We start from the raw sequence: 23,196 nt of genomic DNA, 5'->3' as shown, positions 1-23,196 counted from the left end.
CCTCCTGCGAGGGAAAGTTCCCTGTGTATTAGTGCGTGCAGCGATTCGAGAAGGCCGAGATGAAACTTTTACTTGCGACTGCAACAGCTCCGCCTCCCAGCTTCCAGCTTCCAGCTCTAGCCTTGGCTTTTACCTCTCCTGTTTATCCATTTACAGGTTCCCAGCAGCTGCTGCCACCGAAAAACTTTGGGCTAATCCCTAGTCCCCAGAAATCTAGGTGAGTGCAACAGATTTACCAATTCATTTAGCCCTTCTGGCACGTGGCTCTGCTGCCTTTGCCTGATCTATGAGACATAGAGTTGAGGTTGGTCAGATCTTAATCCTCGTTTCCTATGATTATGATCAATTCCTTACGGATTACTTATTTATATTTTAAGATTCTCTGCGTGTCATCTGCGGAAAAACAGGACTTGAAGCCAACTGAGACATTATTTTTCTAATGCATCGCAGAAGTTTTCCTGTTCCTTCGCCTGCATGGGACAGCTCTGGAAAAAAAAGCTTTTAAGCTACTTAGGGTTTTTCCCCTGCTCTTCGAAGGAGGAGCAGACGGGGGGCTAAAGACCCAGCTAATGAGTTGACAGACCACGCCCCCCAAAAGAGGGAGGAGGAAGAGGAGGAGAGATACTGGAAACAGATGGGTTACAAGTACTCGCATCCAGCGGATATGGGGGAGGAGCTGCCCTCGATGAACTTTGTCCTTGCGGGTCAAAGTGAAGTCAGCAGATGGACTTTCTAATGCAGCCAGAGAGTATTTAATAATATAGGGAAACTTTCGTTTTAGTAAGTTAAATTATGTTTAAATTAGTAAATAATATAATTTGTTAATTTTAATTTTTACAATAATAATTAAACTAAAGAAAATCTGTTAATATTTGAAGCGAATCTATATTTTAAAGTTGGTATACATGTAGTTGGTTTACTTTTAATTCATTGATATTTGTATACTAAAATTAGTTTTGTTAACATAAAAATAAAATATTTGTAATATATCAAACTTTACTATTTGTCGTTATATCCACCCTTAATATATTTTAGATATAAAAGTCTTTAAAATGCATTCAACATTAAGCAATTATCGATATGTTAGAGTCAACGATACTTTCGATAAATTTCGACATTTATCGTATGTTTTCGATATGTTTACGATATTTTTAGTTATCAAAATTTATTTTGATAATTCATATAAATATATATCTTTTCGATGTATACAATTTTACGATATTATGAATATAGAAAAAATTACGATATTTTGGCTATCAATATATCGTATCAATCTTTTTCTCTTGTCATATATCCCCAATTCGAATTCTTGTTAAAATGTAACTCATATATTTTTTTAAATAATATATCAAATTTTATTTGACTCGATTCTTTTATCTGATTTTTCGTTTGCAAAATTTCACCTTGCAACATATGTATGTATATAAACGTATACATATTTATTTAATTTTATTTTGTAAAAAAACAACATAATGCCATGGACTCCCCAAAAAAAAAAAGAAAACATTCAAACCGATCGCAATTGAGTTTTATTGTTGGGCATACACACGGTACACACGGCACACACGGTACACAACAAACAACACACAACACTTGCACTTGACATTATTGCGATGGTTGCGAAAACAAACGATTATTATGACAAACTGTTTCGTTTGAATCTCTCGCTCTCTGGGCTCTTGTCTCTCACATTAGGTGGGACCTGGAGCTGGACCTGCGATTTGATTGGATTGGCTTGGATTGGATTGGGGGCATTAATCACGGGGCCAGCTTAGGCCTGGGTGAAAACGCAAAAATTTGCATTGCAATTTTATTCTTGATTTAATCAAGTGGCATGGCACAAACGCCAATTTAACTACACACAGTGGGGCAGTCACACACACACACACACACACAAGACCGTCAGACGTTGCGTATACGTAATAATGGACATGCATGTCGCCGCCGCCGCTGTACTGTGTGTGGCTTGGTGTGAGCTTAGCGCGTAGTTTGCACCCGCCAGCCGAGCCAGTAACCACCAACGAGATGTACCAGCTGGAGAAGATTTGGGTCCTGCTGTGCCTGGCCCTTGTCGGCGTCCTTGGCTTTGGCCAGTTTCACATGAAGCACTACCAGCTGCAGCGTAACTACAATACGCAGGAGGATTCTGGCGAGAACGACAACAGCGTGCTGCGTGAGTGTTTCTCTATATAAAAATATATATATTTCTTTTGAATTATTATGGTTTTTATTTTTTTTTTTGGTGTAGGAACCTTCCGGCGCTGCATGTGGGAGCAGTCCAAGTTCCTGCCCCGCCGCCTTGTCCTGCTCAGCCTGTGCTCGAATCTGTTCTGCGAGAACAATCACATTATGCCCCGTTCCAGGTCTATTTTCGTAGTGGAAAAAATGTCTAGGCCGAATGAGTAGTGTTGACCAATGCCATATCTAGCTAAGCATGTGCAACCACTTCCTCTCCTGTCTGCAGGAATGCTGCATGCTCCTTTATAAACCCCTTTCCCCACCCCCACCCTTGGAAATTGTAGAGCCAGAACTAATGCCTCTTTGTGTCCCTCTGTGTGTCCCCGCCCACTGTTCTGCTCTCTCTTCCAGCTGCCTGGACATCCTGCCCGAGCAGTGCGAGCAGGGCGATGAGGAGGAGCTGATGTACAAGCCCTTCCCCGACTGCTGTCCGGTTTATTGCAACCTGAAGCGGCGGATGCAGCGCCTGCGCACCATGCACTTCCGTCATCGCCTGCTGCGCGACGGCTCCACGGGATCCACGGGCTCCGGATCCAGCACTGCCGGCGGCGATGGGCCCAACAATTCGCTGCTCAGTGAGTTTGTCTACAACAACTACTAGGAGATGGAGTCAAGGACATGCCGGTGAATTAAATTATTCTGCGATTTGTGAACTTGACAACTTGGCATTCCGACAAGGGGGATTCCCCAGCATTATAGGCGTCGTCATCGTCACACTGAGCGAGAAAATGCCACCCTGGAGACCCCATGACCACGAATTTGTATTATAACTATCACTGGGATATAATCAGCAATGAACCAGGCTTACACTTGATATAAACATCCTAAATATAAGACTAAATATAATATAAATCAGCTATAATTAACTTGTATTTCTCATTGTAAGTGTGTTTGTTGTTTTTGTTCACATAAATGAGGTGCGGCTTGAGATTGTTGATCTGGAAATATATAGTTTTTTAACAAGAAAATTAAATGATTTAATTTATTATTTTATTTACAACTTACTACATTTTCTAGCTCTGTATAATCAGGTGGTTAGACAGCCACTGGGTCCAGAACTTGCTCTTCACAGTGAGAATCTCTCGAACTGGCTTTTTGTCACTCTTCTGATTTTGCGTCTAGACAGGCTCTCGAAAGGGTCGAAAGTTGGTAGCCCAAGTAGGGTACTCCTCCTGCTCATTAGATTTAGTTCTTTATTTTTTCGAGGACTGGAAGCTAGAAGCTGTCGTGTCCTTGTTTTCTGGGGTTATACATACATATATCCTTTTGCAGCGCTGCTTCCTGCTTCCGCTTATCGTTTTAACACTTTTACGTTGCAGATGCAGGCTGCAGCTGCTGCTCCAGTGCTTCTGTCTTCGTTTTTATCTGCAAACAAGCAATAAATTTTATTTTAATAAGCAACACTTTTGATAGCCAGCCACCGAGCTGCATCTTCCATCTTCCCCAGCTTTCTTCCTTCTGCTTCCTGCTTCCTGCTTCCAGCTCCTCCTCCTTCTCCGCTTCTGTTCAGCTCTGTCTTCTGTGCTTGGTCCTGTCCCTTTCCTGGTAGCCGCATCCTTGCTGTGGCGCTGAAGTAAATACAAAAGATACTCGGCATCATCGGCTCACCGTTAGCTGCCATAATGTTGCGGTCCAAAGGCAGGGGCGTCGAGTCCTAACGGGGGTATACATAAGGTGTAGACAATAATATGTTAAAAATAGAAATATAATTTTAATAATATTATCAAAGTAAATATATTAACTTGAACTTGATTTAATGATGCAAATAATAGATTATTAGCTAGAAATAAGTATATATAAGATTGATACAAATATTTTTGAATATTTAAGAAATATCTAAGAAAAACTTAGAACATTTCTCTAAAATTAAGAAAAAGTTTTAATAAATTTAAGGCAGCTTACCATAAAATCCAAGCAAGTCAATATTTTTATATACATAATTCTTCCTAAAAAACCATGGCGAATTCTCCGTAAAAATTGTTATGTGCACATCTAATTCCCAACTGGTTCTAACATTCCCTATATGAAGCGACGGCTGTCGGTCAACTCTTATAGTTTTTTTTTTTATCTTTTAGTGTTACCAGGGCAGATAGGGGTGTACTTAATGATGTTGTTTGTGGATTTGTAGATATATTTGCAGATCGCATAAATTAAGCAACAAATTTGTTTTAAAGTCATAAGTAAATTTAATTATAGAAATACTAAAAAATAGTTAACTTCAACTTGATTTAATTATGAAAATAATAAATTGTTACTGCTAAAACTTTGATTTTTTGAAAGAAATATTCCTTGAATAGATTTGTACTACTTTATATGCTACTTTCCAGAACTCTTTAAGAATTATAGAGCAAAGTTCAACTATAAAATCAGAATTACCAATGTTCCTCTCTATCTTATCTTTAATTGACTTTTAAGCAAATAGAAAACTATTTTTACAACTTTATTTCCTAAACAATAATAATAATATTTAATATTTATGAATAATCATGAAAAAACTCCCTCAACTTTCTTAAGAAGCCCCAACTCAAGACTCCATTCGATGGCGGAAATTGTTTTTCTTTAAGCGGCGACAACAACTTAAGCTGATTGGCCAGATACAATCACATATATATTGAGCTGAATTGTACCTGCATCGTGGCTTTTTGTTTATACAGGACCCAGGACTACTGGCTGACTGCAATAACTGGTGAAATCACAATGAGAGCGAGAGGGAAATTGCAAACAATTACGAGTCATTTGGCGGGAGTCCGCCCCCCTTTCTGGCAGCCACGCCAATGTCTTTGGCTTTGTGGCGGATGCAGGAGGCAGGAGGCAGGATTCGGTACCCACTACTACTACCCAGTAAGCAGTAACCAGTTCCACTTTTGGTTCCCAGTATCCCCGTGGACCATCCGCCGCCCGTTTACTTTGTGTGCGGCTGCCACATCCTGGCGGTGCTCCTCCTGCCTCTCATCCTCAAACGTCGTCTTCTTATTTTTTATGTGGCTTTATGCGGCAACATCTCATTGTGTGTCCTATATGTGTTCGTGTTGGTGTCGGTGTTCGTGTCTGTGTTGGTGTGTCCTGTCCTCTGAATGTGTGTGTGTATGCTTTAGCTGCTTTGCCGTGCTTCTTGTACTTATTGTTGTTGTTGCTTTTTTTACTTTGTTGCACTTTGAAGATTATTGCACAATGCAATTTATATTTATCGTACGCTTTTAGTTCTAGCCGCTTTTTGTTTGGTCCACTCTAAGGGAAATGGAGCTTATGTGCTGGCCAAATAAGGTTAACCTTAATTAAAAAAACCAAAACCAAATCCAAAGCTTTGATTAACTTTAGAAATATATAACTTTTAATGGGTTAAACTTTACTAATTATTTTTAGAGAAAAAAAAAGTGAAAGGGATTATTATATAAAAGTATTTTTAAAGGCATAATTTTTTATATAATTTCAAGTAATTATTTTATTTTAGATTTATTTATTTAAAGAAAATATATTTATTACAGAGCATCTAGTCTTCTTGGTGTCGTCATCTTAGCATTGATAATGTTTTTGTTTCATTTATGTCCTTGGTGATGCCATCATATATACTTGCTTGGTTGCCTGCAAACACAACCAAGCACATACTATCTTGCATCCTGGTGGCTCCTCCTGGCTCCTGGCTCCTGGCTCCTTTGGCGGTGATATGTGGGGCGTCATACCTGCAGAGCAGGCTGTGAAAAGTGCATCTAGGGGGGGTGTTGTTCGGGGACGGGCATTCTACTTTATCTGCATGTGGCCACATTGTGGATGATTATAAAAATTCAATGCATTCATAATAGTGTTTTTGCTTTGCCCGTCTTAGGGCAGCTTTTCTTTAGCAAGACAAAGGAAAATTACAACCAAGAACGCTGGCTTTTCCACCTTAAAGCTCTTGGGATTTAGTCACTTTTTTCTTTTGTAATAAGTTAGAGTTGGTTTGGTGTTGGTTTGCTGCCTGGTTTTGTGACAATTTGAATGGTGTATCGAGTAAAATGCCAAAATGTCCATTAATTAACATTGGCTTGAAGAGCAACTTCTGGCTCAGCTCAGCCCTCTCATTCCCAGTGGCGGATTTTCCAGCCGTCTTTGTTGCCTTAGCGGACTTTTCCATCACTTTTTTCATTCAGTTTTTCCCGGGCTTACACAATTAGGCAGAGCGGACTTCTGGGCCCGAACTCAAAACTGTTGAGTTGTCGTCGGAGCACTTTGAGTTTTCGCTTATTGACATTCTTCAAAAAATGAAAAATAAAATAAAGAGAGAGCACTGCCAAGGCAACAAGGGCAAGACGAAGCAAAAGCACTAAATAACTTTTGAATAAAGTTAAAGCTTGGAATCAATAATGACGAGACAGATTTTCAGCGAGTGCTGGGAGCAGCTACCCTTTCTGAATTTCAATTTTTGGAACGGGAAAGAGTTTTTGTTGATGATTGAGATTGATCTTAAGTTTGAGGAATATATATAAACATTTAATTAATAAATAAATATGTAATTGTGGGAACGTACAACTAAAATTTCAGTAAATTAAAAGTATAGACATGAAAGTTATTAGAAAATTAAGTTTATTTTGAAGCTGTAGATAGGCAATATAAATATGTTGCTGATTTGGTTTCTAGCAACATTTGCCTAGCTACATTTATTTAGTTACATTTTACTAGCAAGGAAAATGATTTGCTAATTCTCGCTAGGCACATATGCTTAGCAACATTGGCCTTGATACATTCACTTAGACACATTTCACTAGCTACATTTGTCTGGCCACATTTTTGTAGGAACTTTGGCCAAGCCACATTTGCCTAGCAACATGTCCCTAGCAACATTTGCCTAGCAGCATTTGCCTAGCAACATTTGCCTAGCAATATTTGCCTACCCACATTTGCCAAGCCACATTTGCCTAGCAACATTTGCTTAGTAACATTCGACTAGCTACATTTGCCTTGATACACAGGCAACTTTAACCTAGAAACATGCCTTTTCCACCATGTTAAATGCAGGTTTTGAGCTTCGTTTTATATTATTTATAATGAACAAAATAATAATACTACAAAAAATCACTATCTTGACACTGTAATTCCCAACTAGTTGTAGCATCTCCCGAGTGGTAACCCAGCTGAATGTTGAGGACGATTGGTGAGGCAGTGTTGTTGTGTGGTATATTCAAATCCCATTTATCAACAATAAAAAACTTAATAGATTTATAAAAATAAATATGCATTACATATATAAATATATATTTTGAGATACATTTCCATATAAACTCCCCTTTAGCAGCCTTGATTACTTATATTTCTTGGCTAGCAACCCATTTTAATGAGGGCATCGGCTGCTGCCATTCCCATTGCGTGCTCGGTTGAGCCCTCGGGCTCCAGGCACAGTATATCCCGGCTGGTCTGGAGCAGCTTGACCACCTCCTTCAGCCGACGCTGGAACTCCTGGCGTGAGATCTGTCCCCTCTGCATGCCCATTTGGGCTAGAACCATCACAGGGGCGTGCAGTTCGTACATGATGAGTCCTGAAGCAAAACATAAAGATGAGACTATGAGAAAGCACCGTTTAAGGATAGCATACCCCTTAGACGCGTCAGACCGGGATCCAGGATATCAACGATTTCCAGAAACTCTCGGCAATAGCTCTCCTTTCGGGTAATATCTTCCGGCGACATTTCCGGCAGCAAATAACCCTCGATCCGGCCGTATATCTGGCACAACGAGTACTTGGCCGAGAGCAGGAGATAGTGGTTGGGTCGCAGGACATTCCGATATCTGCGGGAAGGGGACAATCGGCTTTGTGAGAAAGCAATAAAAGGATGTCAAAGTGTTTCAGGTAATGTAGAGAAAATTATTATTATTATTATTATTATTAAGAATTTAAAGATTTATGAAGAAGCGCTTTTAGGTGGCGACGAGGAGCTGCTGACTTTCTGCAGGACTTTCTCCTGGAGGTGATTGGTCTAAAATGATTCTTGAAATTAGTAAAAGCTGGCAGAAGTATACAGATATTGCCGACTGTAATTCCTGACCAGGAAGAAGTACGCACCTTAGGAGAAACTTCTCCAGTCCGGGAATGTCATGGACATCTATGGACTCCAGGTCATTGTTGATGCGGTCCAGCAGGCGCTCCAGATCCTCAGAGCCCATCCGATGAGGGCAGCGATCGCAACTAACAGGATATAGTGAGATTTATGTTACTCCCGAAAAGGATATAAATATTCCCTGTATACTCACGCCCAGTCGCCAGCCTGCTCCAGTGGCTCCAATGCCCTCACTGTACCCTCCCTGCAGGCAGAGCAGACCAAAGCACTGCAATCGCTGCCCAGCTCCCGGGGATCGGCACAGCGCTCGCAGCGGCACCAGAACAGCTTCCCCTCGTGCATAAAAGACCTCCGCTTGAGGGTGCCCTGCAGCGTGTACGCATAGCTGAGCGTCAGCGCTTCCCGCTCGCGCACGCGCCTCGAGGTGCGCAGCAGGATGGCATAGGATCTGGGATCGTCCGTGTGCGCCGTATTGGGACGGCAGTCGTGCGCGAGCAGGAAGGCGCTCGGATATAGCGTCCGCGCCTTGGACCCATTCTGGCCGATCTCAAAGCAATTCACATCCAGTATCCCGCACACCTCATGAACCTGCTCCGCGGGCAAATCCTCTAGCTGCCAGTCCTGTCTCAGTCGCTGGACCACCTTCTCCTCGTAGTGCTGCCAGAGTACTGCATTCTTGCGGCGCTCCTCGGTGTGCGACTCCATGCGGGCTATCAGCTGGAACTGCTCCGGATCGTGCTGGCGCAACAGCAGGATGCGCACGATCATCACCAGCTCGTATAGGTCGCGCACTTCCGCCGGACCGGCGCGATCCGTAAGCAGTTCTCCAGCTGCTGCCTTTCGCTCTCCATACAGCTGGCACTCGTCGGCAGTGTGTCCATGTCGATGGTTCAAACCAGAGCAGCTGGGGCCACACAAGGGCCACGCACAGGCGGGACAGCGATACTGATCTGAGGCAAGGGTCACCGGGCGGTAGCAGCCCAGACAGACGGGATCGCCACTCACACAGGGTCCAATGGCCAATGGCTCCTCGGTGATGAGCAGCTCGCCGGGCTCTAGTTGTCGACTGGCCACCAGATATCGTCCATATATCTCAGATTTTTCAATACGATAGGGTAGCGCCTGCTCTGGCAAGGGACTCGCCTCCTTGGCTGGCCTGGGCTTCTGGTCTTTCTGGTGGTTGTTGTTTGTTGTTGTTGTCCTGTGGCCGCCATTCCGGTGATGGTGCTGAACGGAAGGAAAAGGGAGGAGGATAGAGGGAAGAACGGAAGACAAGAGCGCTCATTAGTGGCGACGTCCACTGCTAATTGTATTCTAATTGCTGTCCCCTGCTCTGGCTCATTAATCAACGGTTCGGTTCGGTTTGGTTTGGTTTGGTTTGGTTTGGTTTGGTCAGGAGACCACCCAACGCCCCTTGTCAACAGCTGGCAATTAAATGGCACTCAGCTGGCCGCAACAGGTGCTCCGCCCCACATGAACATCGAGGTGTCTCAATCGATCAACATTTCCTCCATTAGCCACTTATTTAAACTGATGATGGCTTTTAGACGCCGTCTCGAAGGTGGCACCAAGTTAACTAATTTGCACCTGTCTAGAAGGGAACCACCTCTTAGTTTGGGGTACTTTGTGGATTCATTGAAGGGTTTATTAATTCTCAACAAAATTAAGCTGTAATTTTCTATATATTTGTGATGGTTTTTTAATGCAGATTTTAACTAAAACAAACTGGCTTAAATGTTAAGAAGAAGTCGGGGGTTCTTCTGGCCTTAAAACATTTTTATTTTATCTAAAAATAATGAAATTTAAGTCTGGCTTTTTGCTCTGAAGATATGTTTATACAATATATATATGGAATATATATTTAAGGTTCACAAAAATTTGTACCATATTTACCAAACCTCTTAAACGCCAGGTAAAGTTCAAATGGCATTGAATGTTTCCGGCGAAAATATACATATATTCCAAAAAAAGAAAGGAATATATATTTAACAATTTTCCAACTGCATACTTCTAGGCAGAATAAATAAATAAAAATGCAATGCAGTCGTAACAAAACTAGTTGCCTTTAGATTTAAGAATTAATTGTAACAAGAAATCCTAATTAATTGTTAATAATGTATATTTAAAGTCTCCCTAATTTTTTAAAATTTGTATATATATCTTCTTTTAATATTCTATTATATTCTCTATAAACAACCCTTTTTGATTTCCGATTAATTTGATTTATTTGAATAGTTTGTGCGGATAACGTAATCATTTATCATTCGCTACCGATCGGATAATGATTCATAGTCCGCTCGCGTGGCAAAAATCAATTTCCATATTTCTGGCCTCTCTCATCGCTTGCTGCTGCATATATACATATATATCGGATTCATTCATATCCGATTTATTTATAGGCGGCAACGCTTTTGAATATCGCCGGGCCCACATTGCGCCCGTTATAAATAAAAACCGAAAACACAACAAAGAAACACCCCCAAAGACCCCGCCCAGTGGGCACAGTGGTTCCTCACTCTCCAATTTCACAAAAAAAAAAAAAAAATAATAATAAATAAAATAAAAACACAAACTGAACAATTCGAACAAAACAAAGAACAGAAAAAAAAAGAGTATCCAAAATAGATTCGTGTTGGCTCTCTGTGTTGGTTCAGGAATTTTTATACGTCTTCATGGGGCACTGATTATATAGTGCACTCGATCGAGGGGCTATAGCCCCGAGTCCGACTCCCGTGGCTTTTATTTGCCGTGTCATTAAAAGCTCGGCCATATGCAGATACACGTTCACCAAATAATCGGAACACGGAAAGAAACGAAAACGATTTTGGGAAGCAATATATATTAATTATACAAATATAAATATTTAGAAAATCTGGTTGGGAATTTTGAGATTTATTTAAAATTATTTGTATTTTGTTTTGTATTTATTTCTAGTCAATAATTTAATTTCAGAAAAGTCTTGTACAAAAAAATAACTTGGTTTAAAAATCTATTATAATTCCACAGAAACCAAACTGAAATAAACTGAAATAAATTTAAACAAAAATATAAACTGTAAACTAATTAATATAATATATATATAAATTATTTCAAAATATAAATAAAACCAAAAGCAGTATGAGTTGTTGATCATTTATAATTATTTTCGTAATAAAAGCTTACTAACAATAAAATCAACTCTTTTAGTCCAATTTTGCTTTTACTTGTACATTTGCCTTTATATATAGTATACCCAATTTTATTTATAAAAAAAAAAAAAAAACAGTTCTATTTAGCTGTAAATTTAGCTTTAAAAAAAAATGTACTAATTTCTTGCTGTGCTTATGTAAATGTGGTTTACATTTTACATGTACTATTTGCCGTTGTCCGTGTGGTAAATTAATTTTTAATTATGCAGCCGCTGCGCTACCTGTGGTGTTTACTTTTTTTCTTCCCGGCATCGCTTTTATTTGTATTTAAATTTGATTTTATTTTATATATATATCACCGAGGAGGACCGCTTGTTAATTGATTTTAATTGATAATTTTAACGCGGTGCGTGCACGAGTTATTTAAAGGTTCTCTCACACCCGCTCGCATTTATCGCAATTTAATAGATATGTTTAACAACTTGTCAATTAATTGCGCCTTTGCAAATTGCGCGCGGGGGAAGGCGATGAAAAATTCTGGGAAATTCTGGCCACGCGTTGCTGTTGTTCGTTCGAGTCGCGGCAACGCACAAATTGCAACTGTCGAGTTGTCGTCGAACGTTGAATGTCGAAAATCTGAGAGACGGCGGCCGCTACGCCCAAGTTGTTGGCACACATTCAAATTCAACGGCACACACACACACACACACACATTTCCACAGTTGATATTTTTAAAAATTTATGATATTGAAAACATTTTGGCCACAGGTCCGGCAAGAGCCAGAGGAATGCCAGCACCGCCAGTGTATATCTGATTAAAAGTTTGCGCCGGCAATGCCACTGTCAAGTTGCTTTAAATTGCCCTGAAATGTACCGAGATAGAGTTCTCACTTGTCGCTGTTTTGCCACAAAATAAATCAATTTATTTCTGGCGGCTCTATTAAAACGCAAGCACAAATTGCAAGGCGATATCTGCATAGATATTGTTATAATAATAGTTTTTTTAAGATACTTAAGACTTAATTGCATAGGTTTTTGGGTCACATTCCCCTGGCTTAGTAGTTGATTGTAAATATAATTTAGTCTGTAGAAAAAATAAGATATGCTTTCATTGTATTACAACCTTACGAAACCTTGGAAGGAGTTAATTATCACTGAGTAAATAAGTTTTGATTTGTTCCGCAATTCAAAAGCACATTGAAATCCTTTGTTATTCCATTGTTCTGCTTATATTCGAACCTTAACCCTATTAACTGCATTACACTGTAAAGAAACTACCTTTAAATGGATAAAATCAGCAAAGGGAATATTTTTGAAAATGAATTTATGGTTTGTGAGATGTTTTAGACTATTTTAAAATATTTTTAGAGAATAAAGAATAAAATTAAAAATAAACTCAAGCTGCTGTCATCTCTGCCTTTCGCTTCTTTACCATTTTTTTCATGTGTATAGCAGTAATTCCAAGCAAATTGCAAACAACATTATAAAGCTGAGTTAATTGTAACAGCAAGTAAGTATTTTTACAGGGGAAACTGCCTAGGAAGAAATTTAAAAAAATTGTTATTAAATTATTTGATAATTAGTATAATTATTGATCTATAATTGTACACAATATTACATGATGTTACATGATAAGTGTTTAAATGAAATTAAATAGCTTACATTTATATTGTAATTATTTATTAGATTCACTATATTTCTAAAGAGCAGCAGCCTTATTTAGCCGCTCTTGACAGTAGTATGTCCCAGCCAGGTCTTAACTCTTACGTGCCGCTACGACTTCTCGGCCTCAATGTGAGTCTGGCTAATTTCCCTTCACTGGCTGCATTAAATGCCAAAATGGCTAGACAAAGGGAATAGCAATGAGTTTGGCAGGACATTATTGTAATAGCAAATAGCCATGGTCCACACATCCTTAGGAGTGCTCACGTGCATACGTCTGGGGCAGCTTAATAATTTATTTTCACCTGAAATCTGTCCGGGCGGATGAGGCTGCAACCTGGCCCGAAATTGGGAGGACGTTTTCTGGGAGCAGTTCTGAGGCAAAAGTGCAATAATAAATAAAATTGCTTTGCCCATGGCCACAAAACTCGGTCCAAAACTAAAGCCGACTTAAGTCAGCATCCTGTTGATATTTCCTACAAATTTTCCACCTCCCGATTTATGCAATTTTCCTTTTTTTTGATAATGTGTGCTGTCATCATGCCATACATATATGTACTTTGTAGCTCATTCGCCTGCTTCTTTATGCTACTGCGAGGGCATTTCAATTAGTTTTGGAAATGTGTAGCCAGAGGCGGCTTTTTAGTTGCCATTGATGTTGCTTCTTTTTTGATTTTAATTGTTTTTATTGCATTCGCCTGAGGTGGATCAAGGGAATAATTTACAACGCCCTACGTATGCCCTCTATGGGCATTCATTCGGGTAAGCAAAATATATGTTTATTTTTCTTTAAGCTAAGGCCTGTTTTTATACAAATTAAGCTTACCATGCTAGTTTGTTTCTACAGGAACAGTTTTTAATTAAAAGCTCATTAATTACCCATAAAACAAGGCCCCATAAAAACTCTCTGGTCAGCGTTTAGCTCGAGTTTTAATTTATTTTATTAAATTAATATTCATAAAAAAAAAGAAAACGAAACACAAAAACTGTGGAAAGTATCTGCAAATATTAGTCAACCAACGTTTTTTTTTTTGCCATTTTAATTTGCCATTTTGTGTGTTTGCCTCAAATGTTTCTCTATTATAAAGTTTGTGTTTGTTTGGGAATGCCACCTAAAATTAACTTTTATTGAGAGAGAAAGCAAACACAGGACAATATATTTTTCGCCAGACTTTTCGACTTGAAAAAGCATTTCTTTCAGAGAAAAGAAGGAGACCCTGTCGCTGGGTTGGCCGAATGCAGCCGAAAAGGGAAATGCAATGCCAAATGGCCGCAGGTCTACATGAAGTGTGGAAACGATGTGTGTGTGTGTGTGGGGGGGGGGGGGTATTAAGGGTGCTGTTCGGTGGTAACCCTGCAGTACCACATTTCATCAGTAGGCTTTTTCATCAACAAATCATCAACGCGCCGACTGCGACGCCGACAGAATCGACGCTCTGCCGACTGCTACTTGAACCCGAACTCCCTTCGGAGACCCGAACTCCCTTCGAGTCCGATTTGTCGGTGCATGCAAAAAAAAACAAAAACAATTTGCATGGGCTTCGTTTTTTGAAGTCCGAAACAAAGTAGAAGACGCAATTAAAATAGATTCTCGAAGGTTCGACTCCATATTTTCGGAGCAACGGTTTTCGGTTTTGTCTTGCTTCTTCTTATTCCCTTTGCATTCGAAGTTGAAGTGCTCTGCACTGCAGAAGTGTCGTGTGTTTCATTAATTAATAAATATATTATTAAATAAATTCGTTCCGGGCCTTATTGGAATATATAAAAAGGTGAGTAAAGTGAAGTGTTTTTAATTAAATAAAAGCCTATGTGTATTATTTTAATTATTATATATTATATATTATATTATTTTTTTCTTTTCTGATCGCAGTAATGGCCAACATATTGAAACGAGGATCTTTTGGGTAAATTCTATTTAATTGTATTATTATTATTCCCTTGATTAATTATTATTTTTTTGTAGATGCAATTGCCCAAGTGGATAGAACTGAGCCTCCAGAGAAGTTACTGCGCAAAAAATTTGGTCTACGTCAATAAAAAGTGGAAAACCGAGTAGCAAACAGACCCTGAGGCCTTTCAATATATGGATTTAATGTTAATTGTTTATATTTGTGTCTTAGTGTTGGTTTAGAATTAGTAAGAATAAATAATATTAATAAAATCTCAAGAATTTAATATTATATATGAAAAAAAAAATCATCAATAATTCATCGAAGAATCATCATCATTTCATCGATCAAATATTGATGAAATGTTGATGAAATACTGATGAAATGTTGATGAAATACTGATGAAATGTTGATGAAATACTGATGAAATGTTGATGAAATACTGATGAAATGTTGATGATTCATCAGTATTTCATCAACATTTCATCAGTATTTCATCAACATTTCATCAGTATTTCATCAACATTTCATCAGTATTTCATCAGTAATTCATCAGTATTTCATCAACATTTCATCAGTATTTCATCAGTAATTCATCAGTATTTCATCAACATTTCATCAGCCTTTCATCAGTATTTCATCAATAATTCATCGATGAAATGATGCTTAAATGTTGATGAATTGCTGTTGATGACAGCCTATGACATGCCCATGTTAAATTCATCAGTAATTTGTATGGCAATTCATCGCTTAATCATCAACAAAACGCTTCGGCTATTGATGAAACGTTGATGAAATGTTGATGAATGGTACTGCAGGGAAGGGTTAAGGGGTCGTGTATTGGTGACTTTACGGCAGAGAGTGACATCAAATTTGCATGTATTTATGTACATACACAGCCCCGCACGCGTTCGCTTTGTTTATGATCTGGAGCGGAAACGAGACGCACGGTGCCCACGAGGATTCGGAATCGGCAGTCACTCCTCCGGCGCCTCCTCCCACACCCGGCAAGCACTTGCTTCGCCTGGAGGCGCGCCAAATGCGCGACACCCAAACAAAGCGAAACCTTCGCCGAAACCCGGCTGAATCGGAGGCCCACGATGAAGTGGCAGTGGCTGTTTAGACGGCAGCCGACGAGAAGAAGGAGGAGGAGGACGAGGCGCTGGATCTGGATGCGATGGGTGCCCAGGGGCAGTGGCACAAGTTTGCCTATGCGGCAAATATTTGCCAGTCAGCAGGAGGCGAGGCAAGGAGGCGGCGCAAGCTGTTGCCACACTTTGAGAAAATGGTAGTTATAATATTTTTCGATACTTAGGCAAAATCGACCCTAAACTTTGAACAATGAAGCAAAAGTTTCAATGAATTTATGGCAGCGTACCATAAAATCAAGGCAACACTCAAAAATTATACATTCTTAGGTTTCATTTCTTTTATTTTTCTTAAATTTCAAGGCGAATTGTGCTTGTTTTTCATAAGAAACCATGGCGAACATCAATTTTCTTCAAGTGTATCTCTTTCGAAACTGTATATTGTTGTTGATGACTTTCGGTGTCAGCATAAACGTCACTCCACCCCGTCCGTCGCCCGTCTCCATTCCAGCCGGATTCCCATGTGCCGCCTCTTCACTTGCCGATTCAGTGCCTCCAAATCTATGCAAGTATGTCAGCTTGACTCCATTGTCTGGGCCAGGCCCAGTTAACTGCATTCCGCCCATCTGGCATCCTGGATCTGCACCGCCCACACACAAAACACCACATGCACCCACATCACTCATACGCACACACATGCGGGCGGAAGGACGAGAGTGCCAAGTCCAACGTTAAGTTGGCTGTAATTGACGCAGGTAAATGCATCCGCCGACTGGCCCAAATTTCGCCTCCTCGCCTTGCTTTGGATTTGGAATTATTCGGAAGGAGGAATCCTCTGTCAGGATTTGAGTGCACTCAGGCAGAGCTGTGTTTTATCCTAATTATTTAATTGTAGCTTCTGGCGACAAGTTTGTAATTATTCCGAATATTATCCAAGTTTCTTTGCGCTTTTAAAATCCCTGGAAAATGCAGTAAGTAGTTTTATTTTTTAAACTGATTGCTATTTAAATTATTTATAAACTGTTCTATTTTTTAATATGTACATATATGTTGTTATTATATATATTATATTAATTTCTTAGATTATTAAAAGTTTTCATTGATCAAAATTGTAAAGTTATTATTAAATGATTATATTTTAATTGGCTTTATTTTGTAAGCATAGCTTTGGCGACTAATTTTGTTTGATTTCCGCTTTCCAAAGCGATTTCCTGTTTGTAGAACTGTGCGCTCTACACTCGCCATTCTAAAACGAGCTCTAAGCTCTACACTCTCTCCACTCCACCAAGAATTCTCTATGCTCTCTACTTGCCACATTACTTGAAATTCTACACTCTCCACTTTATGACGAATTCTGCGCTCTACTTTACATGTTCTGGGCTCTCTACTCTCCTACCAATTCTACAAAGAATGCAAAGCCAACGAACAAGAAGAACAACCGGCTTTTTACAACTAACGGCGCAGCGGCAGAGCAACTGCAAGGCGCAAAGCTTGAGCCTGGGCCGAGTGCAGCCGAAGACCAGGCACGAGCCGAGCCGAGGTGCTGGCGTCGCCGTCGAGCCTTTATAACTCACCACACGAATGGCGGACGGCACAGTCGTCGACCGACCGGCTTCCGTAGCGCGTACCGTGACGCAGGCAAGCGAAACGTAACCGTGAGCGAGACGTAACGAGAGAACCGTAAGCGAAAGCGTTTGTTCGACGGACGTAAGCCTGGCGCTGTCAACACGTGTGGGCATTCCCCGTTGTTGCTGTTGTTTACGTGACAAGGATCGCTCGGCGGTTTATTGGATTTTGATATGGAACTTAGGGGGGGCGTCCTTGATGTTTCTGCCTTGTTTTTTTGTTGTTGTTTTTTGTTGGTTCTGTTGAGTGAAACTTGAAACGCTTGTGCGCGCGAAAAGGAGTGAAAAGTTATTAATCATTAAAGGACATTTATGTCGCGTGCTGTCACACACACAAACAAACACACACAGACACACACGCCTGGCAAACATTTTTGCCGCAAATTTAGTTTGCTTTGTTTCTCGTGGCTCCCCTTATCCTTTTTTTTTGAGGGTTTGTCGTCCTTTCTTGGGTGTGTGTGTTGTTTTTTGTGTTCTTTGTGTTGGGGTTTTTCTTTTTTTTTTTGTTTTTTGTTGGTCCTGCGGGTCGCCGACGCTTACAAAATAATTTATTTGCCCTCATGCAGACAAGCAGCGTCGCATAATATTTATTTTCGGGCCTCTCCTCAAAATTCTGCGCCAAAACAAATTTGAAAGCCCAAAACGGACAGAGGAAAGTGCGGTTTTTTAAAAGGATTGACAGTTTGCAAAGGGAATCGGACATCTAACTAGTTTTCCTTTTAATGTATTCCATTTAACAAGTGTTTTTAGTATATAACTCAAGCTAAAGCTGAAGTTTTCAATTGGATTTTTAAAAATAAAAAATATAAAAAATTTTTTAGAAAGGAGTGCTCAGTGAATTACACAAAATTTAAATTCAGCTACCACTTATCTCTTTTAAAACAGTATACATAAATATATTCTTTGGCCAATTTAGGGTCCTGCAAAATATTCTCTTTAATAGTGGAAATCAATTTTTGGTAAAATAGGTTAAAGTAAGTCTACGATACTTTCTCTTAAGGGCTAAGGCTATACAGAGACACTTTCCCAACTATTTATAGCTGGCTGGGAATTATTTTCCTCAATTGATTTCCCAACGTAATTCCTTTTCTTTTTCGTTGCCCGATTGCAATTCTCTTTGTAATGCCTTTAAACCCACTTGCACATGGCCATAAACACGGCCCGGGGAATCACTCCGATCGCGATTGAGTGGCGACTGCTTAAATCACCCGGATACACTGCATCACAGTGGAGGAGCAGGGCCACTTTGCGAGTGGATTGAATCATTCGGGGTCACATGGAGACGTGAAGGACTTACGGCGACACTCTACAAATTGCACAGAAAAAAAAAACAAAGAGTTCAGTAAAAGAAAGAATGTTTTATAGTTAATTTTTTATTTAAAATTTAAAAATTTTAGGCCTTAATCTCAGCTAATAATTATTGATTCCTTAAAAAATAGGATATCGATTTTTCAATATATTTTTTTTGGCTCTGTGTAGGCGCTGACACAGCTGTTAATATAAATTCTCGCTGTCTGTTGCGATTCGCTTTTGGCAACACGATTTATGAAAATTGAAGTCTTTGTTTTATTATCCCGGACACGGCAATGGCTGGAAGTTGGGAGCTGCGGAGCTGGGTTTAGGGAGCTTTGAGTTGGGATGAATTTAGCGGAGGAATGGGAACGCCATTTGCCCAATATTTTATGCAAAGCAGACTAGCCACTCCCACTGAAGTCACTTCCTACCCTTCGGCGGCATTGATTTACAGTCAAAAGGTAGCAGGTTGCCATCACCCAGCCACAGTCCTAGTGCTAGTCCTGTTCCTAGTCCTAGTCCTGGTCCTGGTCCTGGTCCTGGTCCTAGTCCTGGTCCCACTCCAGCTCCGTTTACGGGCGACCTACTTTGATTTCGCTTGCCGTGTTTAGAGTTCATATTTGTGCGTTGTTGATTTTTTGTGTATATTTTTCTTTGTTTATGTGTTTTCTATTCCCCGTTTGGTGTTTTGTGTACCCTGTTCCTGTCCTTGTCCTGTGTGCTCTCCTCTCCTTTGTTGGCTTCCAAATTCGCATTCGAATTGCCGGCCATAATTCAATTTTAGTTTTAATTTCCGCTCTTGGGCGTAAATTGCATTTGCATACTAATACGCTTAGAGCGAGTTGGTTTTTGGGGTGTGCTGTGTGTGTCCTGTGTGTGTGTTTGTGACAAGGACTCCAAAATCCGCAGGCCAAATCCACAGACTAGATTCGATATACGATAGCGATAATCGTTGGCAAGGATGTCGGAAGCAAAGACGAAGCCCATGCTGCTGCTTCTGCTGGCCATTGTCCTGCCGGGCCAGCGGCTGACCTTTGTGGCCGGCGGCTCCTGTCGCGAGGCTCAGCTGTGCTGCAATGGCCGCGACTCCTCCTGCGTGGTCCAGAAGGCCCCAATTAATGCCATCATCGAGGATCTCAGCGACAAGCCCTGCTACTGCGACCATGCCTGCCTCAAGCTGGGCGACTGCTGCGATGACTTCAAGGATCACTGTGGAGGTGAGTCCATATACTTGAAGAATAATATAAATATTTACTAAACAACAAAGTTATGGGAATTTTGTGCAAGTTCTTAAGAGTTGGTAAACAAAAACAAACACTACAGGTCTGAAAATGAATTGCAACTGGAAATAGTTTCTTTGTAATGTTTGAAATGTTTGACTTGAGACAGTCTTATTACTATTATATATAATAATATTACATTATATATAAGAGTCCTTGCTTTCAATCCTTTAAAAGTTGTTCAAAACGCTTAAATGGTTAAGTAAAAAATGTAAAGAAAATACTTTAAATTAAACTAAATTCTCCTCTTTTATTTAAAACAAATAAAAGTATTTTCTGCCAAGTCAGATTATTATTTCCCTGAAAACTTTTGCTTTGATTCCTCTTTAATTAAAGTTTTCTCTTTACTTTTCCTTAATTTTATTGAGTAAATTCAAGCAAAAAATCAATTGTAATTGATTGTTCATATTTTTTGTGTGACTTGCAAAATATTCGATGACTGAGCAGCAGCATTTCCGTTTTTCGTTCAGCGCTTTTCAAAATTAATTTGGCAAATTGCAAAACAAATATAGAGAGACTGACTGGCACACGTATATGATTGAGCCCAGGACGATGTAATTACCAGCTCAGTGGCAATTCATTCTGCTTTATTTTTTTTTTTTTTAGCTCCAGACGAGAGTTCATTATCCGGGCCTAAACTTAAGTGATGGCCGGCCAAAAACTTGGCCAACAAAAACACCAAGGGGGAGGGGGGAGGGTTCAGGGTTCAGTGTGTGGAGTCAGATTTGGAAGGCGCAATCCCGACACGACTGCGGCTGCATATACTATATATATATATATATATGTGTGTGTGTGTATATGGCCAACTACGAGGATGGTCGTAAAAAGGCCAACTTAATGGCCATATCCCGGGCTAAGAGTCTGCATTCATGGCTCGTTGGTTGTGCGTGTGTGCGGTGCGTGTGTGTACAGATACAATTTGTTCTTCTGCCTTCCTCTTTTTTGTTGTTTTGTTGAAAGTACAATAGCTAAAGGGCTTTAATTTTATTACATACAGCAAATAAAGTCAACGAACATGCGGCGGCCTTCCAAATTAAATAAGACGCGGCGGCGGAGATATTCGGGGGGCTAAGAGAGTAAGGAAGGAAGGAAGGAAGGACTTTTGGGCTGAAGTTGGGAATTTTTCGTTTCGTTTCGTTCGTGCCAGCTGGGGCTACAAGTTGAAAGATGCAAACAAAAAAATATAAATAAAAACGCCAGCAGAGACAATTTAGAGAAGGTCCCGACCAAGAGGTACCCTGATTTTCTGAGAAACAGGGGAAGCCTCAGCTATTAATTAGTGATTTTTCTGGCTGAAAAATACATTTAAAAATTTATACAATTAGCTGCGAATACAACATACCCTTTACTACTCGGTATCAGAAGTGAAAGAAGAGTTGCTCCTGGAAGTGGGGATCCATGGACCGAATCGAGAGCCGCAGAAGGCATTGCCGAAAGTTTACTTAATTTTGCATTAAATTTGATTTTATTTCTCCCGGCGCACTATACGTAGTGCGAGATCCACCCCCCCGGCCCGCTCCCCAGTGGCAGCACATTTCGGGGAGCATTTTGAGGAAACAGCTGGCAGCGGAAGCTGCCATAAACACGGCCGTAGACAATGGCGGGGGAGGATGGGGATGGTTTGCCATGTGCCCGGCGGACAGCGACAGGCAATCATTGGGAAGAGGCAAGTGGCATTGGCGGGACAGCCCACGGAGAAAGGTGCGGCTAGAAATGCGAGATGTCTGCCGAAAAAAAAAAAAAACAAAAAATAAAATAGAAAAGGGAATGCTACACCGAAAGGAAATAGGCGTGTATAAATCATATTAAAGAGTTTCGTGTTATGGAATATAAAAAGTTTAATTTATAGATTTACAAAATATAAAGAATTGGGTGTAAAAACAAATAAAAGTGCTTTACCGCTTGCTTTGGTCTAAAATTCCCAACTGGTTCTAGCTGTTAAGTAGTGATATTCAAGCGACATTTAGGGCTCCAATCTAATTCTTCATTTCTGCTTCCTCCCGAAACATCTTAGTCTCTGTTTAATTATTTTTGTTGGAAGACAAGTGCAGGAGGGCTTTACTGGATCTAAAATTCCCAACTGGTTCTAGATGAAATGTAGTGGCATTGGAGTAAAATTTAATGACCAAAGCTAAATCTTCTTTTCAACTTCCTCCTGCAACACCCGGAGCCCTTTCTAACTATAATCAGTATAATTATACCCAAGCAGGGTATTATAATTTCAGTCAGAAGTTTGCAACGCAGTGCCGGATTGGACGACTATATCATATAGCTCCCATACAAATGATCGATACATTTTTAGAACAAAAATTATAACTTGTCTGTTTTTCAACATTTTTGCACCATTTGTTTAATATGGCCATTTTATATTAATTCAGAATTTCGAAAATGTAAAAAGGGGAATGTAAAACTGTTAACTGTAAACATAATAAGTAACATAAAGGTAAAATGTATTGAAATAATATCTGCAAGGGTATACAAACTTCGGCTTGCCGAAGTTAGAGTCCTTTCTTGTTTATAATTAATTCCAGTGTATGTGTTTGTGTATGTGTATCTGTATTTTGAATAAATTCACTTTAGGCAGCTCAAGGAGGCATCCATCCTTCAGAGCTGCTGCCTTTGTTTCCACAAGTGCTAGGCTGGCCTCTCGTCTTCAGGTCTCTTCAGGACTTAACGTTGAATGTCTATAACTACCAATTAAGTTGGTAAATATATCGTCTTATAAACAGAAAACACACACAGGGAAAACCGAACCAAAGGTCCAAGAAAATGCGTATGAAGCGATAAATGTCAAGTTAAAAGGGAAACCGACTGAGATGGAGGAGGAGCAGCAGTGGATGCGGAGACGGGTCGTAAACTTAAACCCCGACCCAAGGATGATGCTCCAACTCCAACTCCAACTCAGACTCGGATCTACCACGGATAAGCCTCGCTGCGCTGGGCGGCTCAATCAATCAAAGTCGT

General features: G+C 40.0%; 3 protein-coding genes and 1 long non-coding RNA gene across 5 annotated transcripts in view; 3 read left to right on the top strand and 1 right to left on the bottom strand.

Moving 5' to 3' along the window:
* The first annotated feature begins 1,971 nt into the window (after nucleotides 1–1,971).
* On the top strand, nucleotides 1,972–3,211 carry LOC108084451 (uncharacterized protein CG1552). Of its 2 annotated transcripts, none has more exons than XM_017180661.3 (3): nucleotides 1,972–2,173; nucleotides 2,249–2,363; nucleotides 2,590–3,211. In XM_017180661.3, exons 1-3 carry the CDS (start codon nucleotides 2,026–2,028, stop codon nucleotides 2,837–2,839), a joined length of 513 nt encoding a protein of 170 aa, XP_017036150.1. In that variant the 5' UTR covers nucleotides 1,972–2,025; the 3' UTR covers nucleotides 2,840–3,211. The 2 variants fall into 2 exon arrangements, with proteins under 2 accessions (XP_017036150.1, XP_017036149.1); XM_017180660.3 differs by having other exon boundaries at nucleotides 2,249–2,402.
* Nucleotides 3,212–7,430: 4,219 nt separating this feature from the next.
* Nucleotides 7,431–11,972, bottom strand: SmydA-4 (SET and MYND domain containing, arthropod-specific, member 4). Its single transcript, XM_017180655.3, has 5 exons — nucleotides 11,690–11,972; nucleotides 8,461–9,494; nucleotides 8,273–8,395; nucleotides 7,805–7,998; nucleotides 7,431–7,748 (listed from the first exon to the last, which is right to left on the bottom strand). Exons 1-5 carry the CDS (start codon nucleotides 11,705–11,707, stop codon nucleotides 7,531–7,533), a joined length of 1,587 nt encoding a protein of 528 aa, XP_017036144.1. The 5' UTR covers nucleotides 11,708–11,972; the 3' UTR covers nucleotides 7,431–7,530.
* Nucleotides 11,973–14,722: 2,750 nt separating this feature from the next.
* On the top strand, nucleotides 14,723–15,213 carry LOC138929250 (uncharacterized). Its single transcript, XR_011445661.1, has 3 exons — nucleotides 14,723–14,826; nucleotides 14,928–14,961; nucleotides 15,021–15,213. It is a non-coding gene; the product is annotated as an uncharacterized lncRNA (long non-coding RNA).
* A 2,432-nt stretch (nucleotides 15,214–17,645) lies between these two features.
* The window catches only part of vex (somatomedin B and thrombospondin type 1 domain containing protein vexed), a 75,157-nt gene continuing 69,606 nt past the window's right edge, over nucleotides 17,646–23,196 (top strand). The window contains exons 1-2 of the mRNA XM_017180728.3: nucleotides 17,646–17,714; nucleotides 19,862–20,169. Of these exons, the coding sequence (XP_017036217.1) occupies nucleotides 19,914–20,169 (256 nt within the window). The 5' untranslated portion in view covers nucleotides 17,646–17,714; nucleotides 19,862–19,913. The remainder of the gene's footprint in view (nucleotides 17,715–19,861; nucleotides 20,170–23,196) is intronic.

Source organism: Drosophila kikkawai, chromosome X (genome assembly GCF_030179895.1).
Source record: "Drosophila kikkawai strain 14028-0561.14 chromosome X, DkikHiC1v2, whole genome shotgun sequence".
Taxonomy (NCBI): domain Eukaryota; kingdom Metazoa; phylum Arthropoda; class Insecta; order Diptera; family Drosophilidae; genus Drosophila; species Drosophila kikkawai.
Note: the sequence above shows the minus strand (reverse complement) of the source record. Positions and strands in the feature narration are given on the sequence as shown.

Coding starts and splice junctions, on each gene's coding strand:
- LOC108084451 (XM_017180660.3), top strand. CDS start 2,026: ATGTACCAGCTGGAGAAGATTTGGGTCCTGCTGTGCCTGGCCCTTGTC. Junction 2,174..2,248: donor GAACGACAACAGCGTGCTGC/GTGAGTGTTTCT, acceptor TTTTTGGTGTAG/GAACCTTCCGGCGCTGCATG. Junction 2,403..2,589: donor AAAATGTCTAGGCCGAATGA/GTAGTGTTGACC, acceptor TCTCTCTTCCAG/CTGCCTGGACATCCTGCCCG.
- SmydA-4 (XM_017180655.3), bottom strand. Junction 7,999..8,272: donor CTGGAGAAGTTTCTCCTAAG/GTGCGTACTTCT, acceptor CCCTTCCCGCAG/ATATCGGAATGTCCTGCGAC. Junction 7,749..7,804: donor CGGTCTGACGCGTCTAAGGG/GTATGCTATCCT, acceptor GTTTTGCTTCAG/GACTCATCATGTACGAACTG.